The sequence below is a fragment of the Sycon ciliatum genome, chromosome 5 (genome assembly GCF_964019385.1).
Source record: "Sycon ciliatum chromosome 5, ocSycCili1.1, whole genome shotgun sequence".
Classification (NCBI taxonomy): domain Eukaryota; kingdom Metazoa; phylum Porifera; class Calcarea; order Leucosolenida; family Sycettidae; genus Sycon; species Sycon ciliatum.
Genome location: NC_088647.1, coordinates 6,008,157 through 6,033,398, shown reverse-complemented (window position 1 = coordinate 6,033,398; position 25,242 = coordinate 6,008,157). Strand labels below are relative to the sequence as shown.

General features: G+C 49.7%; 1 protein-coding gene across 2 annotated transcripts in view; it reads left to right on the top strand.

Annotated features, from left to right (window-relative positions):
- LOC135817339 (low-density lipoprotein receptor-related protein 8-like) overlaps window positions 1-25,242 on the top strand; it is a 55,014-nt gene that overhangs the window by 23,032 nt on the left and 6,740 nt on the right. For both annotated transcript variants that reach the window (XM_065330509.1, XM_065330508.1), the window contains exons 6-12: window positions 301-369; window positions 877-1,028; window positions 1,702-1,994; window positions 13,447-13,868; window positions 14,080-14,217; window positions 14,596-14,928; window positions 22,582-22,716. In XM_065330509.1, coding sequence (XP_065186581.1) covers window positions 301-369; window positions 877-1,028; window positions 1,702-1,994; window positions 13,447-13,868; window positions 14,080-14,217; window positions 14,596-14,928; window positions 22,582-22,716 — 1,542 coding nt within the window. The remainder of the gene's footprint in view (window positions 1-300; window positions 370-876; window positions 1,029-1,701; window positions 1,995-13,446; window positions 13,869-14,079; window positions 14,218-14,595; window positions 14,929-22,581; window positions 22,717-25,242) is intronic.

The following is a 25,242-nucleotide window of genomic DNA, read 5'->3' as shown; positions in this document are numbered from 1 at the left end:
TGAAATCGGTGTGGGTGGGTGGGTGAAAAAAACGGAGCAAGAGTCATGCAATCCAATGCAACTAACAACGAGAGCCAGGCACGAAGGCTGTTGAAATGAAAGGTGTACATATGCACAGCGAGCTGCTGAGAGAGTTTGCGCATGCGCACGACGGCGTATCCGTGAGCTGGCGCGAACATAGACATCAGCATACAGTGAGAACATTACGTCACCGCGTTAACATAGTTTAGCTACGCAAAACCTGCACTACTATTGTTGCTGCTGCTGCTGTTGCTGCTGCCGCTGCTGTTCACCCTACAGCACTACCTCCACCTCTCACCTTCTCCCCAACACCCGTTTGTCCTTCTGGAAATCTCGTCGACTGTGATGGTAAAGACCTGGGCATGGCCGGGGTTCCAGGGGTAATGTGCCCCGCTTATACCCCCGCTTGTATTGACCAAACATACACCTGCACACACATATACTGTTACAATGTTAGGACCTCCAACGCTGCGAGTGATCATCTTTGCTGCTGGCTTGTCGCTCTCACGAATCACTTTGACGAGGTGTCGGAGCAAGCTCCGTCATCACCGACAAGCGAATCGTCTTCAGATTGAAGTGAAGAGTCGCATTCTGGCATCGTGCATGGACGTCATAGGAACTTCGGTTTGTATGCCTAACACACATTGAAGATCCTCTGAAGTGTCTTTACAATTTGACATCCATGATTATCGGTTCGCCATATAGTTTGGATGATTTGAAGTTACTCCTCAGAAAATCGAAGTTTGATGTGATTATCAGCACTACACTGCTTTGAGGGATAGCAAAAAATGGCATGATTCAGGTATAAAAGTAGAGTCCTTGCAATCCAAATGTGTCTGTCCTCTGCATGTGCAGGTGCTCCTTTGTTCCTTCTGCTCAGTGTCACCAATGAGATTCGTCTTATTGAGTTATCAAATCGTACCAACCAGATTTTCAATGCCATTGTTACCGGTGGCCAGGATATCATCCCCCTGGGTTATGTACACAATGACAACGGTGTCAGCAGGGTAAGAGCATTGCCCTTCCTCTGCCATGCCTGAGTTCACCCTCTCTCTCTCTATTCTTTGACTCCGAATTCTCTCTCTCTTTCTCTTTCTCTCTTTCTCTTCTCTCTCTCTCTCTCTCTCTCTCTCTCTCTCTCTCTCTCTCTCTCTCTCTCTCTCTCTCTCTCTCTCTCTCTCTCTCTCTCTCTCTCTCTCTCGTTCTCCCTCTCTCTCGTTCTCCCTCTCTCTCGTTCTCCCTCTCTCTCTCCTCTCTCTCTCTCTCTCTCTCTCTCTCTCTCTCTCTCTCTCTCTCTCTCTCTCTCTCTCTCTCTATCTATCTATCTCTCTCTATCTATCTCTCTATCTCTCTATCTCTATCTATCTCTCTCTCTCTCTCTCTCTCTCTCTCTCTCTCTCTCTCTATCTATCTATCTATCTATCTATCTATCTCTATCTATCTATCTATCTCTACCCCCTCTATCTTATAGTCTCTCCATGTGCCTGTATATGAGTCCTCAACTGCCAGTAGAGTGCTGTATTTCTGCTGCTGCTGCTGCTGCTGCAACTACTGCCGCTATTGGGCACTTAGCTTTAAACTTGTGAATGCTGCTCAGTTGCTGCTCAGTTTCTCCTCTTCCGTTGCTGTTGCCGCTGCTGTTGCCACTGCTGTTGCTGCCGCTGCTCCTGCTCCCCGCAGGTCTACTATGCTGACTTCACATCAAATGAAACACAAATCCACACCACCACACTGGACTTCTTAGGTGGTTCGCCCGGCGGCACCGTTCCTAAAAGATTCCTGCAGGGTTACACTGGTGAACCTCGAGGCTTTGCTGTTGATTGGATTTCCAAGCTGCTCTACTGGACTGCTACGAACCCAGGTGGACGTGCCACGATTGAGGTAGCTCGTCTAGATGGCACGTGGCGTCAGATTGTCCGAGTGCTCGATGAGAATGTCGTCCCCGGTCACATTGTTGTGGATCATTTGCGAGGGTGAGGAGGCATGCAGATGACCTTAGTATGCCATGATTAACTGTTAGGCGTACGTGCGTGTAAGTGTGTTGGCATGTGTGTGTGTGTGTGTGGGAAAAAAATGAAAAGACCAAAAATAGGAATTCACTGGCCAGAAAAAGTCACTTCAAATAGCTGTATGGTGTAGACCAGGCTGAATAGTGACGGTCAATTCTTCAGCCTTGCAAGCTGTTGAATGGTGCAATCCCAGCACAAGTTGCTATGGCATCTGCCGTAGCATTGCTATCATCGCCTCCGGCGATGGGCGTCAAAGGTCAAGGTCAAGGTGTGTGTGTGTGTGTGTGTGTGTGTTGGCATGTGTGTGTGTGTATGTGTGTGTGTGTGTGTGTGTGTGTGTGTGTCAATCGGATTCCTGCGCATCCACGTTACAAGACGTCAACGATGTGGGACGTCGCCCCCCGCACTGCGTGACCACCGCGGACAAGTATCGTGCCGCTTTATCTGCTGGATTGCGAGATTGCTGGAGCAGCGATGGTAGCGTTGGGGAGAAGTGGACCCATGTGCGCAATACCGTGGTTGCCACAGCCGCTGATGTATTGGGCCCGAGCGAACGCCGTCAGGCCGACTGGTATGATGACAACTCTGCAACCATACAGCCCCTTCTGCGCGCCCGCAATGAGTGCTACGCGGAGTGGCTTGCCCACGGTCAGCAGAGGGGCGACACGTATTGGGCCAGCTTCGGGGCTGCTCGATCGCAGGCGCGCGCAGCCGTTGTAAATGCCAAAGAGGCTTGGATTTTGAATAAGGCACAGGAGGCAACAGAGGCGCGCTTCAATGGGGCAGTCGTCTGGAAATGCGTTAATGCTATCCACGCTGCATGTGAGGGATTAACTCCGTGCAAGACTTCCGCCATTAAGGACGAGAATGGAAACCTGTGCCAGTCGACTGAGGATCAATGCAAGCGGTTCCAGAGGCATTTCACATCTGTCCTGAACCCAGAGAGCTCGTACAACCCCGATATCATGGCTTGCGTTGAGCAGCGACCTGTAGTGTCAAGCCTTGAGGAACCACCAACCATGCATGAGATCTCCAAGGCCATTTCTCGACTTCGCAATGGCACCGCTGCTGGTTCATCGAGGATACAGCCAGAGTTGCTAAAGTTCGGTGGCGAGGAGCTCAACAACAAGCTCATGGAGCTGTTTGGAGATGTGTGGCGAGATGGCTGCGTTCCTTCAGCATGAGGTGCATCCGATCCATCCTCGGGGTCTCTCGAAGCCGGATGTGGGACGAACACATCACCAATGAAGAGCTACTGGTGCGCTGGGGAGACTCCGAGACGATTAAAGACAAAATTGCACATCGGCGGTTGGAGTGGTTGGGGCATGTGGCGCGGATGCCGGACAACCGCATCCCAAAACAGGTACTGTTTGGCTCCTTCTTGCCGCGTCGCCCAGCACATGGCCCACGCCGCAGATGGAAGGACTGTGCTGTCCGAGATCTACGTGCCCGTGGCGTGGAGGCATCATGGTATGATGTTGCATGTGAGTCTCGCGCGGAGTGGCGCAGCACCTACCAAGAGCCTGACAATGTGCCTGAGCCTCCGCCCCGAGTGGTATGTACGGTATGCGGACGGGATTTTGCACGGAAAGGAGACATGGCTCGGCATAGGTGTCTGGAGGAGCGTGCGCGGCCTGTGTCTGAGCAGCGGGGCGCCAGTCAGTGCGGGCGGTGTGGGCGGTGGCTGAGAAGCCGCGGTGGCTTGGTCCGGCATGTGTGTGCCTCAACGGTGGATGCCGCAGTGCCACCTGGAACTACCGGAGCGTCGGCACCGGCGGAGGGATGTTGTGCCGCGCATTGTGACAGGTGTGGTCGCTGCTTTCGCGGTGTCCGGGGACGGGGAAGGCATCGCTGTTCAAGGGTGGCTCATAGACCAACAGCAGCGGAGCGCTCAGCCTTCCAGCACGTGTGCATATGCGGCAAGCGGATGCGACTACCCGTGCACCTGGAGCGTCATCGAGCGTCGTGTCCTCTCTCTCTCTCTTCTCAAGTTTCCCAGTGATGGGATCACGTGACCCTTTTGCGGCAGTGACTCTACAGGACAGGACAGGACAGGTGTGTGTGTGTGTGTGTGTATGTGTGTGTGTGTGTGTGTGTGTGTGTGTGTGTTTGCATGTGTGTGTTTTGTGCTCCTTGGGCAGGTTACACTTTCTGAACTCCGTTTTTTTGGCTTTCTCCAAAGTTTTCTGCCTGCCCAGGGCGACTCTGGTGTAGCCAGAGTCGATCCTGGAGCACCCTTGCACACTGCCAAGGTTTTGCTGCATGATTGGAACGCGGAATCGCGATGTAGCTTGCAGGACAATTTATTTCGATATTGTCACTGCTGCGTTGGCCGTGGTCCACCACTCGCAGTGCAGTAGCGGTCCCTTGAGTGCTGTAATATCCAAGCTCAAAGATTCAGGCCCGGCGGAACCGGTCCGGTTGGTCAGGCCATCGCCGGATCAACTTTTAGGTCACCAATGTGTGTTTACTGCTGAGGTGATCATGTGTATACCCTCCATATCATACACAAACTGTTTGAAAGTCATGTGTATACCCTCCATATCATACACAAACTGTATGAAAGTCATGTGTATACCCTCCATATCATACACAAACTGTATGAAAGTCATGTGACTACCCTCCATATCATACACAAACTGTATGAAAGTCATGTGACTACCCTCCATATCATACACAAACTGTATGAAAGTCATGTGACTACCCTCCATATCATACACAAACTGTATGAAAGTCATGTGACTACCCTCCATATCATACACAAACTGTATGAAAGTCATGTGACTACCCTCCATATCATACACAAACTGTATGAAAGTCATGTGTATACCCAGTATATCATACACAAACTGTATGAAAGTCATGTGACTACCCTCCATATCATACACAAACTGTATGAAAGTCATGTGACTACCCTCCATATCATACACAAACTGTATGAAAGTCATGTGACTACCCTCCATATCATACACAAACTGTATGAAAGTCATGTGTATACCCTGTAAATATAGAGATAACACTGTGGTAAATCGACTGCTTGTATTGTTACAATAGTTCTGATGATATTAGTTATTTGATTGTATTCTTACTTTGTAGCTGCGTCCAGGCTCGTTGGAATTCTCATCACGGACTCCATTCTAGTTTCGAAGAGATATATATTCTTGTCCAATTGTTCTCAACAAATTCCTCGTCTTGTGCATTTGTTCTCAAACAAATAATTCTTCGTAGTATTTGCAGTACGTAGTCTCGCGCTCTTTGATTTGTTTGACTCGCGCGTGACTTTCCTTTCTTTTCTTTTTGTCATGTATGACGTATCGGTATGACGTGAGTGTGTACGCACTCTGTTTATGACCACGTGACTGCATGCTCACGTGGAACTACAGTCAGTAGGCTACAGTAAGATCGGGCGCCGAAGAACGCAGGGGCTCGAGCGCAGCCTAGGAAAGTTCTTAATTTTTTGATTCTAGCCAGACCGTTCTTATTCACACGCGCGCGGCGAGTCGAGTGACGTCATGACGTTTGTCATGTACATGTACATGTACATGTACATGTAGATTGTAGTGCAATGTAGTACTTCTAAACTAGTGGGTGTCGTAAATGGGAATGACTGTACATGTAGCAGTTACTGTTTACACGTGTACATGACATGTACTCACCTCCCATACATGTACAATGTAGATCTAGTGTTCTTAAATCTGATAATTCTAGCCTGGACTGTTCTTAAATTTTGCCGGTTTTCCAGCCTGGGTGTTCTTCGGTGGGGTGTTCTTCGGCGCCCGATCTTACTGTAGTGCATTTTAGCGACTGCAGCGATCCGATCTTCTTGCTGCAGCGCTGTTTCTTCTTCTTCACTTGTGTCTTTTCTTTGGTCGCTGCACTAGTTTGTGATTACCATGATTACGCGTCAATGGACGACATGGTCGCCATTTTGTGCATGTCCTTTTTCTTGATGGATCTTGGATCTCGTGGAAAAAGAACAGTTTTCTTTTCTCCCAACTTTACCACTATTTCAATATTTCAACTCTCTTGATTCCTTGTTGATAGTTGTGGCTCAGTGCATGTGCGAGTGTGCTGGAGTGCTAGCTGGAAGAGATAGAGAGCATAGTGGTGGAGTAACAACGTGGTGCCGAAACCCCGCTGGTTTGGACCGGAGAATACGAGCGTGGTTTCGAATTGGAATTTTCTTGAATTCGTAAATTGTGTCCGGATCGATCGTTCACGTGTCGTGTGTTGTTCGCTGAGCACTGGTAGAGTGCTGACGAAGCGTGCTGTTGTGGCCTGGTAGTCGATGCCTCCTAGACTTAGGAACGCTCGAGGCAGGGGTATCAGTAGCACACCGACAACTCCGCAGGCGCCTGGACATCGTGATCGTGACATTGAAAATTTGTTGACTCCTGGGAGTCCTGAGGATAGTACATCCGTGGAATCCAGGCACAGTGAAGGTGGTGCTGATCATACTAGTGTTAGTGACAGTGCGTCTTCTGTCAACAGTGAAATGTCGTCACTTAAGTTGGATGGATTCGTGAAGCCGTATCGTGGCCGAGTGGACGACTTCGACATGTTTTGGTCGAAGTTTGAAGTACTGGCAGATATATCGGGGTGGACAAGCACGGAGCAACAGATGAAACGGTTGCCGCTGTTCTTGGAGGGCGAAGCCCACCGTGTGTTCTCCAAACTGAGTGAGACGGAGAAGCGAGATAAGGATGCAGTGAGGAGCATCCTGCGGAAGTCCTTCTGCGTGAGCCGCAGTGAGGCGTACCGCTTGTTTAAGCAGCGGCAGCTGAAAGTGGACGAAAGTCCAGAGGTATATGTTGCCGAGCTGTGCCGTCTGTTAGAGCTGTCTGGACATAAGAGTGACAGCGATACCGATCCTGTGGTGATCGAGCAGCTGTTGGCCAGATTGCCAATTGAGTTTGCCAAGGATGTCCGTTTGTCCATGGCAGGCAGGGACCTGAAGGTGTCTGAATGCCTTGATAGGATCTGGGCACTGCGATCAGCCACCGGCGCCAGAGTTGGTGCAGTGTCCGCAGCTGCCACATATGTGCAAGACAGTGTTGCCACGCCATCACCGCGGCTTTGCCACCATTGTGGAGAACCGGGCCATTTCAAAAGGCATTGCCCGAAGTTATCCCGAGCAGGGAATGGTCACGCGGCCAAGCAAGAGCACCGGCGCAAGGACCCGTTCTGCCACTTCTGTGACAAGAAAGGGCACGTCAAGAAGGACTGCTTGCTGAGGAAGAAGTGGCTGGATACACAGGCTAGCTCAGAAATTGCTGGGGCCTCGGTGCACTCCAAGGACGTGTGCCTCCTGGCATCTGCATCGCCATCGTGCCCGAAGCTACCTCGTGTGTTTGTTGAATGTGCTGGTCCTGACGCGAGTAACAGTGTGCGTGCTGCAGCTGTGATAGACACTGGATCCACTCGCACGTTGGTGACAGAAGCACTGCTGCATCGCCTTGGTCTCGATGTGACGCCATTGACCAATAATGACGGCATCGTAGCACTGGATGGCAACACCATGCAGACGTGTGGCACAGTGGCCCTCAAGTTTTGGCGACACGACGGACCGGTGAGCATTCATGAAGTGGTATTGAATGCTGTCGTTGTGCCTGATTTATGTGTAGTTGCCGCCGATGTACTGATTGGCATTGACCTGGTGACCTTGTGTGGGCGCCTGTCTGTAGAGTATGCTAATGATCAGCTTGTGCGTGTCGTAATTGGGCCCGGTCCAGCCCAAGCAGATAGTTGCCCGTCGGTGTCAGTAGCATCAGCAGCTGTGCCGCCTCCTGGCCAGCCTACACGTGTACAAGTGTATGAGGATCAGCTGACCGACGGCATGACCCCTAGTGCTGACAAAGAAGTTCTCCAGCCAGTTGCCGATGACTCGCCAATGTCTGCAGCTCCGACGCGCCCGCCTTCGAAGCTGTCGCATCATGTCCATGTAGAGACTCACGGCAACGATGTCATCCTGAAGGTTGATGACGGCGAGATGCGTTGGATGTCGGCTGAGAAGCGTTGGGAGGTCAAGTGGGTATGGAAGTCTGGTGAAGAACCCAATGGCCGTGTTGGTCCTGGTATCAGCGAGTACCCTCGGAAGAAAATTACCGCGGCAGAGGAGACGCAATTCTGCTCTGCTGTAGATGAGTGGATTGAGCGAGGCTGGCTGGTGAAGCACGACGCTGAGACCCATGGTCGCCCTGCCTGTGTCTTGCCATTGATGGCTGTGAGTCAGCCGCACAAGACGTCTACACCTGTGCGTCCGGTGTTAGATTATCGCCACCTGAATAAGCTGTTGGTGTCCCACCCTGGCACTAAGTCGCCTGTGTGCGCCGAGACGTTGCGCCAGTGGAGGCTCAAGGGTGAAGCTGATGAATTTGAGTTAGTGGACATTACCAAGGCGTACTTGCAAATCCATGTCAGCCCGGAATTGCTACGGTTCCAAGTTGTCGAGTGGCGTGGTGTTCGCTACGTGATGACGCGCATGGCGTTTGGCCTGAGTGTGGCGCCGAAGTTCATGGACACCATCATCAAGTACGCTACCGGCAGCTTGCCCGATACAGATAACTATGTCGACGACATCATTGTCCCCAAGAGTCAACGGACTGTGTTGACAGAACAGCTCGCTAGCTACAGCCTGCCAACTAAGCCTGCTATGGAGATGTCGGCTGCACGGGTTCTAGGACTGCAGCTCAACGAGTCTGATGATGGTCGAGTGCGCTGGTCCCGGCGTGATGAGTCGCATGTCGCATTTGCTGATGTCACGACGAAACGTGAGCTCTACAAGTGGTGTGGCCAGTTGACGAGCCACTACCCTGTTGCGTCATGGCTTCGTCCTCATTGTAGTTGGCTGAAGCGTTTGGCATGTCTGGAGAAGCTTGGCTGGGACGACCCGTTGCCTGCAGATCTCGTTCAGCGCTGCATGAGTCTCGCCTGCCGTTTAAGCCAGCACGATCCTGCTACCGGTGTGTGGCACGTAGACCCCAACGGTGAAAGCCAATGCCAGGTGTGGTGCGATGCGTCTGATATTGCTGTCGGTGTGGCGTTGGAGGTCGGTGGTGACATCGTCGAGGATGGTTCGTGGCTTCGTAAGCCTGACGACAAGCGGCATATTAACATTGCTGAATTGGAAGCCGCTGTCGAAGGCATTTCCCTTGCCGCTAAGTGGGGAGTTTCCCGTTTCAAGCTGTTGACTGACTCTAAGACAGTGGCAGCATGGCTGACGCAAGTAGTAACCAACTCCAAACGTGTGAAGACTGGTGGTCTGCAAGAGCTGCTTGTGCGTCGTCGCCTCCAGATCATCGATGATCTCATCGCTACGCTAAGTCTGACGATCGAGGTCGTGTGGATTCCGACGAATGAGAACCGTGCTGATCAGCTGACGCGTGTCCCGACTGACTGGATCAAGTATGCAAAGGCTCTTGCACCGACTGATGTTGTGGCCGCCTGCCTGTCTGTGGTTGGCCCTGTCACGTTAGCTCAGATACGTGAAGGCCAGAAGGTGGATCCCACCATTCGAGCTGCTGTTGCTCAATTGGAGTGTGGTGAGTTGGTCTCCATTCCTGAGTTCATAAAGGTGCGTGATCAATTGCTTGTTGATGATGGTATGTTAGTGCGTAGTATCAAGTTGCCTATTGATGGTTTGGTGTCTGTGCCAGTTATTCCTACGTCTTTGCAACATGCTGTCGTCTCTTCTGTTCATGTGAATTCTGGCCATGGTAATTGGCGAATGATGTATGATTTGCTTCGTTCTAAGTGCTATTTCCCTTGTATGTCGTCGTTGTGCCTTGAGTTTGTCCGGCAGTGTCAAGCTTGTGTTTCCGCCAGTAGTAAGAGTGGTCCGACGGCTGATCCCGCTCGCCCAGATTTGCCCGGTAAGCCTTGGCAGGAGATTGTTATTGATACTCTTGAACTTGGTTCTGACCGCAGTGGGCGTTTTCATTGTGTTCTTGTGATAGTTGATGTGTTTACTAAATGGGTCGAGGTTGTTCCCCTACGTGCGCATGATGGTCAGTCAGTTGCTGAAGCTGTGACCGATGTTTGTTTGAAGTGGGGCTCCCCAGAAGTTGTTCGTATGGACAATGGTACTGAATTTGTGAATGGCATTGTCGAGTCATTGTTCCGTGTGTTTGGCACGAAGGTGCGTACTGGTGCAGTTAGGCATCCCCAGTCTCAGGGTTCTGCTGAGCGATTTAATCGCACTTTGTTGACCCTCATTCGCAAGATGCTCGACTCCTCGAGTGATTGGAAGTCTGAGTTGCCTGTGCTGTTGCACTACTACCGTACGCGACTCCATGCCGCGATTGGTGTGTCCCCAATGGAAGCTATGTGTGGATGGCTTCCACGTCAGTTAATTGTTGACGAGTCTGCTGTTGGTTCTAGCCTTAGTGATTGGGTGGACAGCCTTGCTGGTCGGTCCGCTCGTATTCGTGACTTTGTCGAAGCTGAGTTGTCGTCTCATGATTTTGTTGAGGGCAGCGCTTCCAATCCATATGCTGTCGGTGATGCTGTTTTGCTCCGTCACCCCGCTCGTTCGCAGAAGCGCTTGCCACCGTTCGAAGCTGGGTGGAAGGTCACCGAGATCCTTGGTCCTGGTTCCGTGCGTGTGTGTCGTTCTGTGGATGATTTTGATCAACAGAAGTCTGTTAACATTCAGTTAATTAAACCTGCTGCTGAATCTGTGTTGTCGTGTGAGTCTGGATCTGTGCCTGCGTCGCCCGTGCGGTGTGATCTCGATGTTGAGCCGTTGGCTGTCGCCGATCGTAGTCTGCGTAACCGTCGTCATATCCAACGCCCGAGTCGCTACATCGATTGACACTGTGTTACCTGGGGGACTGGTGTAAATATAGAGATAACACTGTGGTAAATCGACTGCTTGTATTGTTACAATAGTTCTGATGATATTAGTTATTTGATTGTATTCTTACTTTGTAGCTGCGTCCAGGCTCGTTGGAATTCTCATCACGGACTCCATTCTAGTTTCGAAGAGATATATATTCTTGTCCAATTGTTCTCAACAAATTCCTCGTCTTGTGCATTTGTTCTCAAACAAATAATTCTTCGTAGTATTTGCAGTACGTAGTCTCGCGCTCTTTGATTTGTTTGACTCGCGCGTGACTTTCCTTTCTTTTCTTTTTGTCATGTATGACGTATCGGTATGACGTGAGTGTGTACGCACTCTGTTTATGACCACGTGACTGCATGCTCACGTGGAACTACAGTCAGTAGGCTACAGTAAGATCGGGCGCCGAAGAACGCAGGGGCTCGAGCGCAGCCTAGGAAAGTTCTTAATTTTTTGATTCTAGCCAGACCGTTCTTATTCACACGCGCGCGGCGAGTCGAGTGACGTCATGACGTTTGTCATGTACATGTACATGTACATGTACATGTAGATTGTAGTGCAATGTAGTACTTCTAAACTAGTGGGTGTCGTAAATGGGAATGACTGTACATGTAGCAGTTACTGTTTACACGTGTACATGACATGTACTCACCTCCCATACATGTACAATGTAGATCTAGTGTTCTTAAATCTGATAATTCTAGCCTGGACTGTTCTTAAATTTTGCCGGTTTTCCAGCCTGGGTGTTCTTCGGTGGGGTGTTCTTCGGCGCCCGGTCTTACTGTAGTGCATTTTAGCGACTGCAGCGATCCGATCTTCTTGCTGCAGCGCTGTTTCTTCTTCTTCACTTGTGTCTTTTCTTTGGTCGCTGCACTAGTTTGTGATTACCATGATTACGCGTCAATGGACGACATGGTCGCCATTTTGTGCATGTCCTTTTTCTTGATGGATCTTGGATCTCGTGGAAAAAGAACAGTTTTCTTTTCTCCCAACTTTACCACTATTTCAATATTTCAACTCTCTTGATTCCTTGTTGATAGTTGTGGCTCAGTGCATGTGCGAGTGTGCTGGAGTGCTAGCTGGAAGAGATAGAGAGCATAGTGGTGGAGTAACAACCCAGTATATCATACACTAACTGTATGAAAGGGTTTTTCCGGACCAATCAAAAACTGCTTCCGCCGGTCCTGAGATTGCAGTGGTGGGAATTGCGGATTGGTTGGGGGAGTGCTGGAACGACTCATTGTTTACAGTGGAGTGGACGAGCGAGTGCGGAGAGGAATGGCGGAATGGCGGGAATTGAAACTTCAATCTTTCGTCGTCATGTGTGCACTAGTCAAGCGTTGTGGAAGTCTGTGGGATTTGTGAGGCCCTGCCCTGCCCTGCCCTGCCCTGCCCTGCCCTGCCCTGCCGCTTACATCGTCAACGTTGAACTGCCAGTGGAGTCCTGGTGAGATTTCCGATGCCCACACTCCTTTTGCTTGATGGATTCTTTCGTGGACAGTGTTTTTTTTGTGACGTGACATTTTGTAGTTTTTTTTCTTTCCTATTCATTTTCAGTCGTTGTTGTCACTGTCCGGTTGTTGTTACAGTACAGCAGTTGTCCGTTCTACTCCATTGTTTCATCTGTTTTGCCAGTTCTGCTAGCTGATTCTCTTTATTTGCCACTGTGCCTCGTAATGCCCATGCTTGGGTGGAGGGCGGCGTGACCCGTTTAGGGTAGCTGTATCATAGTAGCATAGTAGTGTTTGCATGTGCTTGCATGTGTGTCTGTGTGTGTCTGTGTGTGTGTGTCTGTGTCTGTGTGTCTGTGTGTGCCAGTGTATGCCGGAGTATGTGGTGTGGTGTGTGTCTGTAGAAAAAAAGAAAAAAGAAAAAAATGGAAAAAATGGAAAAATGAAAAATAGGGATTCACTGGGCAGAAAAAGTCACTTCAATCAGCTGTGTGGAGGATACCAGGCTAAAAATAGTGGCGGTCAATTCATCAGCCTTGCAAGCTGTTGAATGGTGTAATCCCAGCACAAGTTGCTATGTCTAACATAGCTGTTCGCTATCATCGCTTCCGCGATGGGCAGGTCTGAGGTCTGAGGTGTGTACGTGTGTGTGTGTGTGTGTGTGTGTGTGTGTGTGTCTGTGTGTGTGTGTGTGTCTGTGTGTGTGTGTGTGTCTGTGTGTCTGTGTCTGTGTGTGTGTGTCTGTGTGTGTGTGTGTCTGTGTGTGTGTGTGTGTGTGTGTGTGTGTGTGTGTGTGTGTGTCTGTGTGTGTGTGTGTGTGTGTGTGTGTGTGTGTGTGTGTGTGTGTGTGTGTGTGTGTGTGGTGTGTGCCTGTGCTTGTGTTTGGGAGGCACCACCCACGGTTTGGCACAGAAATTGATGTCATGCATATAATTATTTTATTTCATTTCTGCTACAGTCTGCTGTAATTTATTTCTGTGCAAACACTCCTCCCATCCTCTTCCTCCTGTCTCCCCCTACTTCTCTTTTGTCTTTCTTCCCATTCACTGCGTGCTAACCACCTCCTGCGGTTCCTATTCTTTATGTCTTAGTGAAGTTCGTTTTATTCTGATTTGGGTCCTTTCAGATACATTTTCTGGGCTGAGCGCTTTGTAACACCTCGTGTCATGAGATCTGATGTGTTTGGCAAAGATGTCTTTGTCGTGTCACCGCAACGCAACGAACCTTTGGGCACGCCGTCTGGATTGGCCATCGACGTAGAGAATCACCGCCTGTACGTCTCAGATCGTTTGAATGGTAACATCGAGAAGTTGAGCTACTCCGGTTCTCGTGAACTTCTGCTTGTCCGCGAGAGAGTGGATCGGATCCGCTCACTGGAGTTCTATGGTGATGCACTGTACGTCACGCAGCTAGGCGCAACCAATGTCAACGAAGGCCAGCTCCTCCGTGTCGGTCTTCGAAGTGCAAACCCAGTCCTGGAGCAGGTCCGCAGCACTCTGCACGACCCACAGGATGTGCGCGTGGTCTTCGCAGCGGCTCAGGCTCCAAGTAAGAATGGCAGACGTTATGCATGGTGCCGTGATGTACACTCGCATACAAGCACCTGGATGATGAATTTCACAATGCTAACTGGCTTGTGTAGGTGTTTGTTACTCAGCTATGTAAAACTGAGACGTTGTACTGCCTTCTAGAATGTATGCTTGCCGGTATCTTACTGTCACTACTGTTGCTGTCTTTCCGTCTGTGTTGCATCATCTAGATCCCTCACATCCATGCAGTGTTGACAACGGTGGCTGCGAGGGGCTTTGCTTTGCCTTTGGATCCACTGCCGCCTGTTCCTGCAACCCCAATCCCACGAAACCGTTCTTGGCCAGCAACCGACGCAACTGCTCAGCAGGTGAGTGCCATGTGGAGTGTGTACGGTAACAGTGTGTACAGTAAAACCTGGCAACCAGCGGCCGACTTTTAGTACACGGAAGTGCCATACTTGACCTGCACACAGTGACTGCAAGTGCTGTCCAGACTGGCATGCTGACCAAAAAAAGAGCTGAAGTAAGCTCAGAAGTGAGTGCATGAATTAAAGCATTGACAACTGACAGAGCAGGGGCCACTGCATGCACGTGAGTGACGTGTGGAAACTCAGCCTGAGCTCTTGGACCAATCATGTGACAGGTCCTGAGCCCCTTCCCTGTGTGTCCTTTGAATGTATTTGTGCCTGTACACATGTGTGTCTGCCTGTCTGTCTATCCGTACGTGTGCATGTACACGTGTCCAGTTCCTAATGTGCGTACCACGCAGACAGGTCAGGTGAACCTTCCCGAGGGCAGCAATCTCTCCCTGAACTGTTCTGTCACCAACTCTCCCTACTTGGACGTGGTCAGTCTCATTTGGACGTTCGACGGCAACGATATCCGTAACGCCTACGTGCAAGTGAATGATGGCCCGAATACCGTATCTGTGCTGTCGGCAAGCAACCTTGGTAGCAGCGGGACATACCGGTGTGTGCTGTCGTACCGACGCAATACCATGCCAGGAACTACATCCACCGCTGGTGCTAGTCTGTTGTCCAGCTCTGACGCTGTCGAAGCCAATTTGCACCCTGTTTCAAGTGAGTATGGTAAATACGGTACTGATATGCCAGGAACTACATGCAGCACTGGCTCTAGTCTGTTAGAACCTATGCAATTGCATTATGAGATGACATGCTGGTCGCCGCCGCCTTGCAGAGGTACACTAGTGGCGGTTGGCGTCCACATCACTCTTTCCTCCACATATACGGTATAAAAGGACAAGCACAACCATGTCACACATGTACACGTTATGGTGACGTAGGTTTAACACAACGTACATACATGACATAACAAGAGAAAGGTGGTAAGTCACGGCTGTCAAGAAGCGGCAACTTAGAAAGATGGCGTCGGTTCGAGATGGCATGGTAACCGCGCACGTGCCGTGGTCCGTGACTTGCTCATGTATGCACGCAAATGCAAGTCACAAACTCACAAAGATCGTCTTTGCATTTGGAGAAAATATCTTCGACTCTCTTTGGAGGTTGGCGAGGTTTGCCTAATCTTTACTTGATTGCGATGCCGGTATGTCCTCTCAATAATTAGAACAAAGAGAGCTGATGATCGCTTCATTGCTGAGCAGAAGTAACAATCAACTCTCCTCATGTCCTAAGTGCCAAAGGCAGACGACTGCAATTCCACAACAAGCATTTCACGATGATGGAAACAATAATCGTGTACTAGTACACACTTGGACCATTTGGTCATCCCTATTCTAGCCGCTAGTCCGTCCGGCAAGCAGATATTGACTATTACGATAAGTACAACTGCGTGAACGAGGGCTCACGCAGCAAATTCAATTCAAGACGTGACTCCAGTCAAGAATTAGGGTCTTTACTCGAGAACTTCACAAATACAGGTCAAGGCACCCCACAAAACTGATAGATGGCACGAACGAAAGACAAATAGGCTAGACAAAGTGTCCCAAGTGATTGAAAACAGCAGATCTACCAAATAAGACAGCTACATGTGTCTAAACAACGATTCCCATACAGTACAGAGTAGTATCAGGCAGAATGAAAGCCTTGGAAGTGCACAAATACAGCCACGACCGCCACAAAAATTTGACGACCGCCACAAAAAAATTCTCATTGCTCTACCTCCTTGAAGGGTGAAAGTTACCAGTTATCCTATAGCGATGTCAGTGTATGCCTGTTGGAACCCCCCACAGCCCGCACGAAATACCTTTCAAATAATTCCAGGATGCAATTGCAGCTCCAAACAGGAGGAAGAAGAACACCGTGAAAAATAACGGCAACGATGCCCAAACTCTCGGGAAACGGCTGAAGTCTTCCTGAAGATGTTAACATTGAATAGCCATCGATTACCAGCGTGGTTTGGTGACTTTAGAACTGTTTTGAGACTTAGAACGAAGCGATATCTCAAATTTGATGGAATTGTTACCTGTCAAATGCGTGGGCGAGCAGGCCAGCTGACTGGTTATGCATGAACATGCCATGAGCATGCATTGATTTTTCATGGTTCACGTGCAGAAAACTAAGTTGCCGCGATCCAAGTGCAGCTAACAGCCGTGAAGTCTGACCAGCGTTTGAAGCATTTTCACTTAGCGAATCATAGGCATGCATTGGTTCAATTTGGTTGTCACCGTTGTGAGTGTCAGTATACACAGTCGAATGTCACTTATCCGGTCGCCAGTTATCCGAGCACGTCGGTTATCCGACAAGCCCGGGAGTGGTAATTTTATGACTCTCAACAGTGTCGTGCAATGTTATCGCATGAGCTGATTGTTTAGTAACTGGTGGTGTAAGTGGACAGTATAGCGTAACTTGTAGTTCCTTGGTCTTTCTCTTTTGTAGTAAAATTCTAAAAAATAAAAAATAAACTTTTTTGTGTGTGTATATTATACGGTGTAATATGCATTTACTTGAAGTAGATGTGGTCAAGTATGCTAACATGTATGTGTACATGGAGCAATTCATGAATATGCATGAATATATTTGGGTATTGTGTACATAAATCAGTGAAATCCAGCCATATATGCACATAAAAAATGATAAGTTATCCAACATATCCAGTTATCCAACATGCCTGATTCCCGAAGTGGTCGGATAAGTGACATTCGACTGTACTACGCACTCATACAGTATACTGTTATACTACTTGTACACAGTAGCCCTCTTCAGCGCCGTAGTCTTTATATGGTGTACTAGCTGTGCTAGTACTTGTTAGCAACAATCCGAACTAGCGCACACACTGCACTGCATTGCTTTGTACTGCATTCAAGACTGACGTCATGCGCTTTGTTTTGCTGCGTAATCACAAATGGCACCAGCCCATTTTTGCGGAAAAGAAAAACAAATCTTGCTTGCCCTGTTGTGCTCTTCCAGACAACGGATCGTGCTTCAGCAGTGTCTCTTCCAGACAACGTTAACGGATCGTGCTTCAGCAGTGTTTCTTTTCCTTTCGTAGCTTTGCTGCCAGCCCGAGTGTCACCTCGACACTGTATTTCTTCAGTATGGCTGACCTCACTGTCGACACTGTCAAGGCAATGCCTTGCCAAGCCCTCCGCGGCGAGCCTTCTCAGCGCGGCTTGAATCCGAAAGGAAACTTAGTAAAAGTATTTTACAGGACCGTTTGCTGGCACAACTAGCCCTTGGTAGTGAGGTCTGCTCTGGCCAGGAGAACCAGCAACATGACAGTGCGGACACGGCTCGCGAGCCCAGAAGCCCGACGTGCACCAATGCCTCCTCCGCCAGCTCAGGTGACGCGGGCTCAACGGATCTCTGCGCTCCCGTACGGGACGAGGTGTAGTCGGCTTTGTCGGCCGCCATTTAAATTTTTATTATTATCGGAGAGCATTGTGCCGCTCCTCACCCAAGGCCAAGGCAATGCGGCAGCTGCCGCCACTACGCCACGCCAAGCTCCTGTAACCCACCCGATCAGCCACCTGAACCAGCTGTGCCCAAGGCTGTGCAAGAACGTATCTTGCGAGGGGAGTTCGTAGATTTTTCAAGTTTGTTGCCTGAAATTCTTGCACACTTCCGGCCCAACATTCCGGCTGGTGCACAGCCCGAATAACGATAGCCAGCTAAATATCGTTGAGTCGGATGACGCGAAGCAGGTGCGTCGCAAGGTTCACGATAATTACACATGTAGCTACCCGGCTCGAGGCATGGACCACATACATGTCTGTTATCACGGCTGCTGACCTACACCGCACTGCTGAACTGATTGCGTACCAGCAGTTGATCCTGACTGCTAACTGCCAGTTCTTCCCAAGCACGCGGCTAGAGTACGACCGCCAGCTGCGGATGCTCGTGGCCCAGTAACAAGGCACGAAGAGGTTGGACACCATCGACGTGAACCTATGGCAGATAGCTGTCACAGGCCATGCACACCCAAAATGCGCTCAATGTAAGACGGTCCATCCAGGGGCGGTTTGTGTCCTTTTCGTCCCGAAGCCAGCAGCATTTACCTCCAGTGGTCGCAACCATACCAGCGACGGCCAAGAAATCTGCCGCAACTTCAATGGAGGTCGCTGTTCTTCGTCGTCGTGCCGCTTCTCCCACACCTGCAGCCAGTGTGGCAAGGACCACCCATGCATCATGTGCAACCAGCAGCAGCGCGGAGCCAATCGGCCACCCCGCCGCTCCTAGCAGAATGGCTACTGAATCGCTTGACTCAGTAGGTAGCTTCTTTCCTATACACTCTGCAGACACCACACTGCTAGCTGACCACTTTGCCCGCCTGTTACGTAACCACTCAGATCAATCATGCGTTGCGTATGTTCTCCATGGCCTGCGCCGTGGCTTTACTCTTGGATCTGCCGGCCAACACGACATTTCGGTTTTCTCTAATAATCTACCATTGGCTTTCACTCACTCGGCATTTATATCCGAGCAATTAGCTGCTTCCTGCGCCCGCAGCGAGACCACAGGCCCATTTCCGTCACCTCCATTTCAGTTCATGCGCCGCTCTGGTATTGGTGCCATCCCCAAAAAGAACGGCAAGCCGCGAATGATCCACCATCTGTCTAGTCCGGAAGGCACCGGCGCGAACGACAGCATTCCTGCCGAGCCGCTCTCTCTGCACTACGCGAGCATTGACAACGCGATCAACATCATCATGTCATGCCCACAGCCTGTGTATTTGTCCAAGCTCGATGTACGCAGTGCATTTCGGCAGATCCCAGTCCGCCGTCAGGACTTCGCTGGGAAGGCTCCTACTACTACGAGCGCTTTCTGCCTTTCGGCCTCCGCTCCAGCCCAGCCGTCTTTGACTCAGTAGCCACAGCAGTCAACTGGATCATGCAGCACGAGTTTGCTATAGATCACCGGCTTCACTACCTCGATGACTTTCTCGATATCTCCACTGGTTTGGCTGCAGCCAACCAGCAACTCACCATCCCCCTCCGGGCGTTCACGTATCTCGGCACTCCTCTTTGCTCCATCCCAGCTCGAAGGGCCATCACCATCATTGACCTTCCTTGGTATTGTCCTAGACTGCGAGCGCCACGAAGCTCGGCTACCAGAGGACAAGCTGTCCGAGATCCGTGCGCCACTCATGGCTACTATCAGCGAGCGCAGCATCGGCCAGCGTCAACTCGAGTCCCTCCTGGGGAAGCTCACTTTTGCTGCCCGAGTCATCGTTCCTGGACACACATTCATGCGTGAACTATGATCAGCGCGCCCTGAACTGTATCTGTGTATGCGAGTGCGGTGCATAAAGCCCACCTTGAGAATGGGTTTGCCGGCCCCATAGTAGATGCATGGCTTCTGAAGAGGGTGTTGAAGGGCATCCAGCGATGCCATGGTACGGCTGCACTCACCCCTCGCCTTCCTATAACTATGCCAATCCTACGACACCTGACGGATGCACGCCGGAAAAGTAGTATCCTGAATGGCCATGACAAGCTGCTCTACCAAGCCGCCATGCTGCTTCTTTGGATTTCTTCGGTGCGCTGAATTCACTAATGGCATCACACGGGGCTGTACTAGCTCCCCTCGTGACGGACGCCTGCAACTCTTCCTGCTGTCATCCAAGACGGACCCATTCGGTAAAGGCGTTACTAGTGACATTGGCCCGTCTGTACCGCCGTACTGCCCGGTCCGTGCCATTGTTAGCTACCCATTTGTCACTCGTCGCGAGGGACCGGAGCAACTCTTGTTCGTACTCTCGAACAGACAGCAGCTGACCAGGCAGTCATTCACAGTAACAGTATGGTCTCTTGTCGCTGCGGCCGGTGTACCATCCCAGTCGAACTACTCCGGGCATTCGGCCCACATTGGTGCAGCCACCACCGCTGCTATGGCTAGTGCCCCCGACTCCTTCTTCCGAGTGGCAGGTCAGTGGAAAGAGCGATGCGTGGCTATGCTACATCCAGACTACAACAAGCGCATAGCGCCAGCTATCGTCCCGGCTTGCTGCCGTGCCATGGATGCCGTGATCCCCAACTCGGGTGAGTAATGAGCTACTGAACTCTAGCTGCGCAATGCTTGCCTGTGCTGACATTAATTGACCCTTGCTGTGCGTCAATAGTGCTTAGCTAACGGAGTGCTGGTTTCATGGGTCCACTCTCACAACTGGTGTTATCTAGCTATTTGCTGCGGCTCTGCCTTGCGCTATATTACATCCACTTAGCATTGCAGCTCTACGTTGAGCTAACAGCAGCTCTACTTTGAGCTAACAGCAGCTCTACTTTGAGCTAACAGCAGCTCTACTTTGAGCTAACCGCAGCTCTACTTTGAGCTAACAGCAGCTCTACTTTGAGCTAACCGCAGCTCTACTTTGAGCTAACAGCAGCTCTACTTTGAGCTAACAGCAGCTCTACCTTGAGCTAACAGCAGCTCTACTTTGAGCTAACAGCAGCTCTACTTTGAGCTAACAGCAGCTCTACTTTGAGCTAATCGCAGCTCTACTTTGAGCTAATCGAAGCTCTACTTTGAGCTAACAGCAGCTCTACTTTGAGCTAACCGCAGCTCTACTTTGAGCTAACCGCAGCTCTACTTTGAGCTAACCGCAGCTCTACTTTGAGCTAACAGCAGCTCTGCTCTGAGCTAACAGCAGCTCTGCTCTGAGCTAACACCAGCTCTACTTTGAGCTTCAAACCAGTTGTTTCGAAACCAGCACTCCTCAATCCAAAGATGCCTCTTTGTTGACTTGTTTGTGTGAGGGATGGGGCTAATGGTGTACTAGCTGTGCTAGTACTTGTTAGCAACAATCCGAACTAGCGCACACACTGCACTGCATTGCTTTGTACTGCATTCAAGACTGACGTCATGCGCTTTGTTTTGCTGCGTAATCACAAATGGCACCAGCCCATTTTTGCGGAAAAGAAAAACAAATCTTGCTTGCCGTGTTGTGCTCTTCCAGACAACGGATCGTGCTTCAGCAGTGTTTCTTTTCCCACCATCCCTCCCTATCCAACCTATTCACACCATCATAATATTATCGTACCCACTAACCGGGTCCACTCTCACAACTGGTGTTATCTAGCTATTTGCTGCGGCTCTGCCTTGCGCTATATTACATCCACTTAGCATTGCAGCTCTACGTTGAGCTAACAGCAGCTCTACTTTGAGCTAACAGCAGCTCTACTTTGAGCTAACAGCAGCTCTACTTTGAGCTAACCGCAGCTCTACTTTGAGCTAACAGCAGCTCTACTTTGAGCTAACCGCAGCTCTACTTTGAGCTAACAGCAGCTCTACTTTGAGCTAACAGCAGCTCTACCTTGAGCTAACAGCAGCTCTACTTTGAGCTAACAGCAGCTCTACTTTGAGCTAACAGCAGCTCTACTTTGAGCTAATCGCAGCTCTACTTTGAGCTAATCGCAGCTCTACTTTGAGCTAACAGCAGCTCTACTTTGAGCTAACCGCAGCTCTACTTTGAGCTAACCGCAGCTCTACTTTGAGCTAACCGCAGCTCTACTTTGAGCTAACAGCAGCTCTGCTCTGAGCTAACAGCAGCTCTGCTCTGAGCTAACACCAGCTCTACTTTGAGCTTCAAACCAGTTGTTTCGAAACCAGCACTCCTCAATCCAAAGATGCCTCTTTGTTGACTTGTTTGTGTGAGGGATGGGGCTAACTCTATATAGAACACCAATATATGCTAAGAGTAGAGAAATACATTCTCATTTCTCAAATACCTCCATAGAACAAATCCATGAAACAGCTACCGTATTTCCCTGAATATAAGCCGCACCTTTTTACACTAAAATTCAAGGCTAAAAAAGGGGTGCGACTTACAATCGAGCAAAACTTACTACTGAAGTCAAAAATAATTATCAAAATAATCAATATTGCTCAAACCAGAAAATGGGGGTGCGACTTATAACCGAGTGTGACTTGTAATCGGGGAAATAAGATACTTGTCTCACTGCTAGCGAGGACGACCTTTCGATTTGAATTTCTGTTTGTTCTGCACTCTGACTTTTCTTTGTTGCACCTGCACTTTTGAACGCGGACTTTTGCTGTCACCATATTATCCCTATGGTTATGTGGACTCTTCATGCATGTGATCATCTCCGTGCTGCTCTGCTTTTCTACTCTTCATGCATGCACTGATGTATGCTTCGTACACGCAAGCCGAATGCACGCACGCGTGCACGTTTTGCTCATGACAGCGATTTGGTGATCGTTCTTCTTTGTTGTTTTGTTATTGTATGAGAATGTCGATGTGAATGAGTTTAACATTTGTCCGTGTTCTGTGGTCTACCCATCGTTGGTCCATTGCAGGACATCCGATAGCCACAACAGCATCTACAGCTGATGAACGCCCAGCTTCGACCCCAGGACCTCCAATAACCGCAACAGCATCTACAGTTGATGAACGCCCAGCTTCGACCTCGGCCAGCACTTCCAGCACATGCGGTATGGTATGCGTGCACTCCGAAATGCATTTTTAGAGACGCCTTGCAGGCGAACCCACCCACCCACAAACGCCCAATAGACGACTCTAAGTAAATACGAACTCGGAGGGAGTTGTGGTTGCTCGTGAGAGTGCTCAATACACCAAGGTGCAGAGCCTAGTACACACACTTGAGAGGGAAAACGCTTTTCGTCCCTCTCAAGTGTGTGTATATGGAAGATTATATACTCTTGATTCTACCAAGAGTATAACCTTGATGCTACACAGTACTATCAAAAAAGTATTCTTTCTAGACCAAAGAGTGGTATATTTGATAAAATTTAATAACGATAGAAATATTTACGATACTTCTCCAGACGTTTCGTTGTTCTGAACAACATCGTCAGTGGATAAAGAATGGAGGGCTATGGGTGGTGGCACGGGTTAATAGGGAGTGATGGTGGTGATATGAGGTGAGAAGGTGAAGGTGGGAAATACATGTATCTTAGTTAATGGTGAAGGTTAGGTGCGGGTCGATACAGGTGGGAAGGAGGTACACCCTTGGGGTCGAAGTGTAGGTTGGTAGAAGGTGTTGGTGTGCGTAGAAGGTGGAGTGGCGTAATGGAAGTGTCGGGTTGATAAATGTGGGAGAGAGTCTAGGTAGGGTGTGGATCAGCAATAGGTGTTGGTGTATGTGGTGGGTAGAATTGGCAAGAGGTGTGTGTGTGTGTGTGTGTGTGTGTGTGTGTGTGTCCCATATGGTGCAGTGGTATGTGCAGTCGATTTCCGATCGAGAGGTTGCGGGTTCAATTCCCGACGATTATGGTCGCACACGTCTTTCTTCTCTTTCTCGGACTCTCCTGACTTTTCTTTCATTCTCCTGGGTGGTTACCAACAGCCAGTGTATGCCGGAGTATGTGGTGTGGTGTGCGTGTGTAGAAAAAAATGGAAAAATGAAAAATAGGGATTCACTGGCCAGAAAAAAGTCACTTCAAAACAGCTGTGTGGTGGATACCAGGCTAAAAATAGTGGCGGTCAATTCATCAGCCTTGCAAGCTGTTGAATGGTGTAATCCCAGCACAAGTTGCTATGTCTAACATAGCTGTTCGCTATCATCGCTTTCGCGATGGGCATGTCTGAGGTCTGAGGTGTGTGTGTGTGTGTGTGTGTGTGTGTGTGTGTGTGTGTGTGTGTGTGTGTGTGTGTGTGTGTGTGTGTGCGTGCGAAAAAGAGAAAGGTAGTGAATATTGGTATGCGTGGAAATTTTATCAAATATACCACTCTTTGGTCTAGAAAGAATACTTTTTTGATATTACAATGAGAGTGAATAATCAACGGCTTGTCCACCAACTCTTTGACTTTGGACTGGACCGATCAACTCGCGGACAAGCAACAGAATGGATGGCAAATGTGGAGAGACTCAAGCATCGGGAGCAGAATGTGATCTTTCTTCGGCGCTGCAGAAACGCTGGTATATGTCCACCCGCGTTACACAACCCAATCCGCTTCCCAACAGCCATCAAGAACCTGGCTTATACTCAACGATATCAACGCAAACCGAAAAACGAGTACTCGGACAACTCATACGCGCGGAATACCATGCCATCCACGCCTCAAAATCAAAGGCCAACAAGCCGCAGGCATCCATGCACCGGAGAAGCGACCAATACCAGCGACTAAATGATCTGGTCAACGCAGCAGCCCATGCCAGCAAGACAAAATGGAAATCATCCTTGAAGCAGAAATTCAAGAGACTAACAGAATCCCGAGAACAACCAGACGGTACACTACTACTGGGACCCGGCTGCGTGCCGAACAGCCCTCAGACCTCGATGCCAGACAACGTCACTGAGAGACACAGGAACCTAACACAGAGAGTCAGTATACTGGGAGATATCAGTGTATCCGAACAGGCAGTGTCGCTTCTAGCAAAAGGCCCAAAATTCGCCATCACACCGAAATTCACCAAGAAAGGACTGCAACAGAAGTTACAGACGGAGATCGCTGTACTCGCATACGGCATTCGATGGAAAGCCGCTGGGGAGAGAATCGGAACCGGTATTGGTGGAACCTTCGACCCTATCAAATCAGAATGTCCGTTCAAGATCAGGAGAAAAGCACCGCCACGGGACATAGACCCAGCCGAGCGATCCATCAAAGGTTTCATCACGGACATGGAGCGCATTATGAGAACGGCGGGGAAATGGCAGAATCCTAAACCCAACATCTCCCACGCAGACCGGCATGCGCTTAAAGAACTACGAGAACGTGAAGACATCGTGGTCACTCGAAGTGATAAAGGAGGCGAGATGGTGATCATGAAGGCGGAGGACATGCAGGAACTGTGCAGGGAGCACCTCGCCGACTCAACAACATACTGCAAACTTCAGAAAGATCCAACACTGACACTGCGCCTCACCATCAACAAAGCTCTAGAGAAAATTCTCAGAAGCAGAGATTTCCCCAAGATCATCATCAGATGACTCAATACGCCACCCTGCGCAAGAACCCAACGGTTCTACGCACTGCCGAAAACACACAAGAAATCT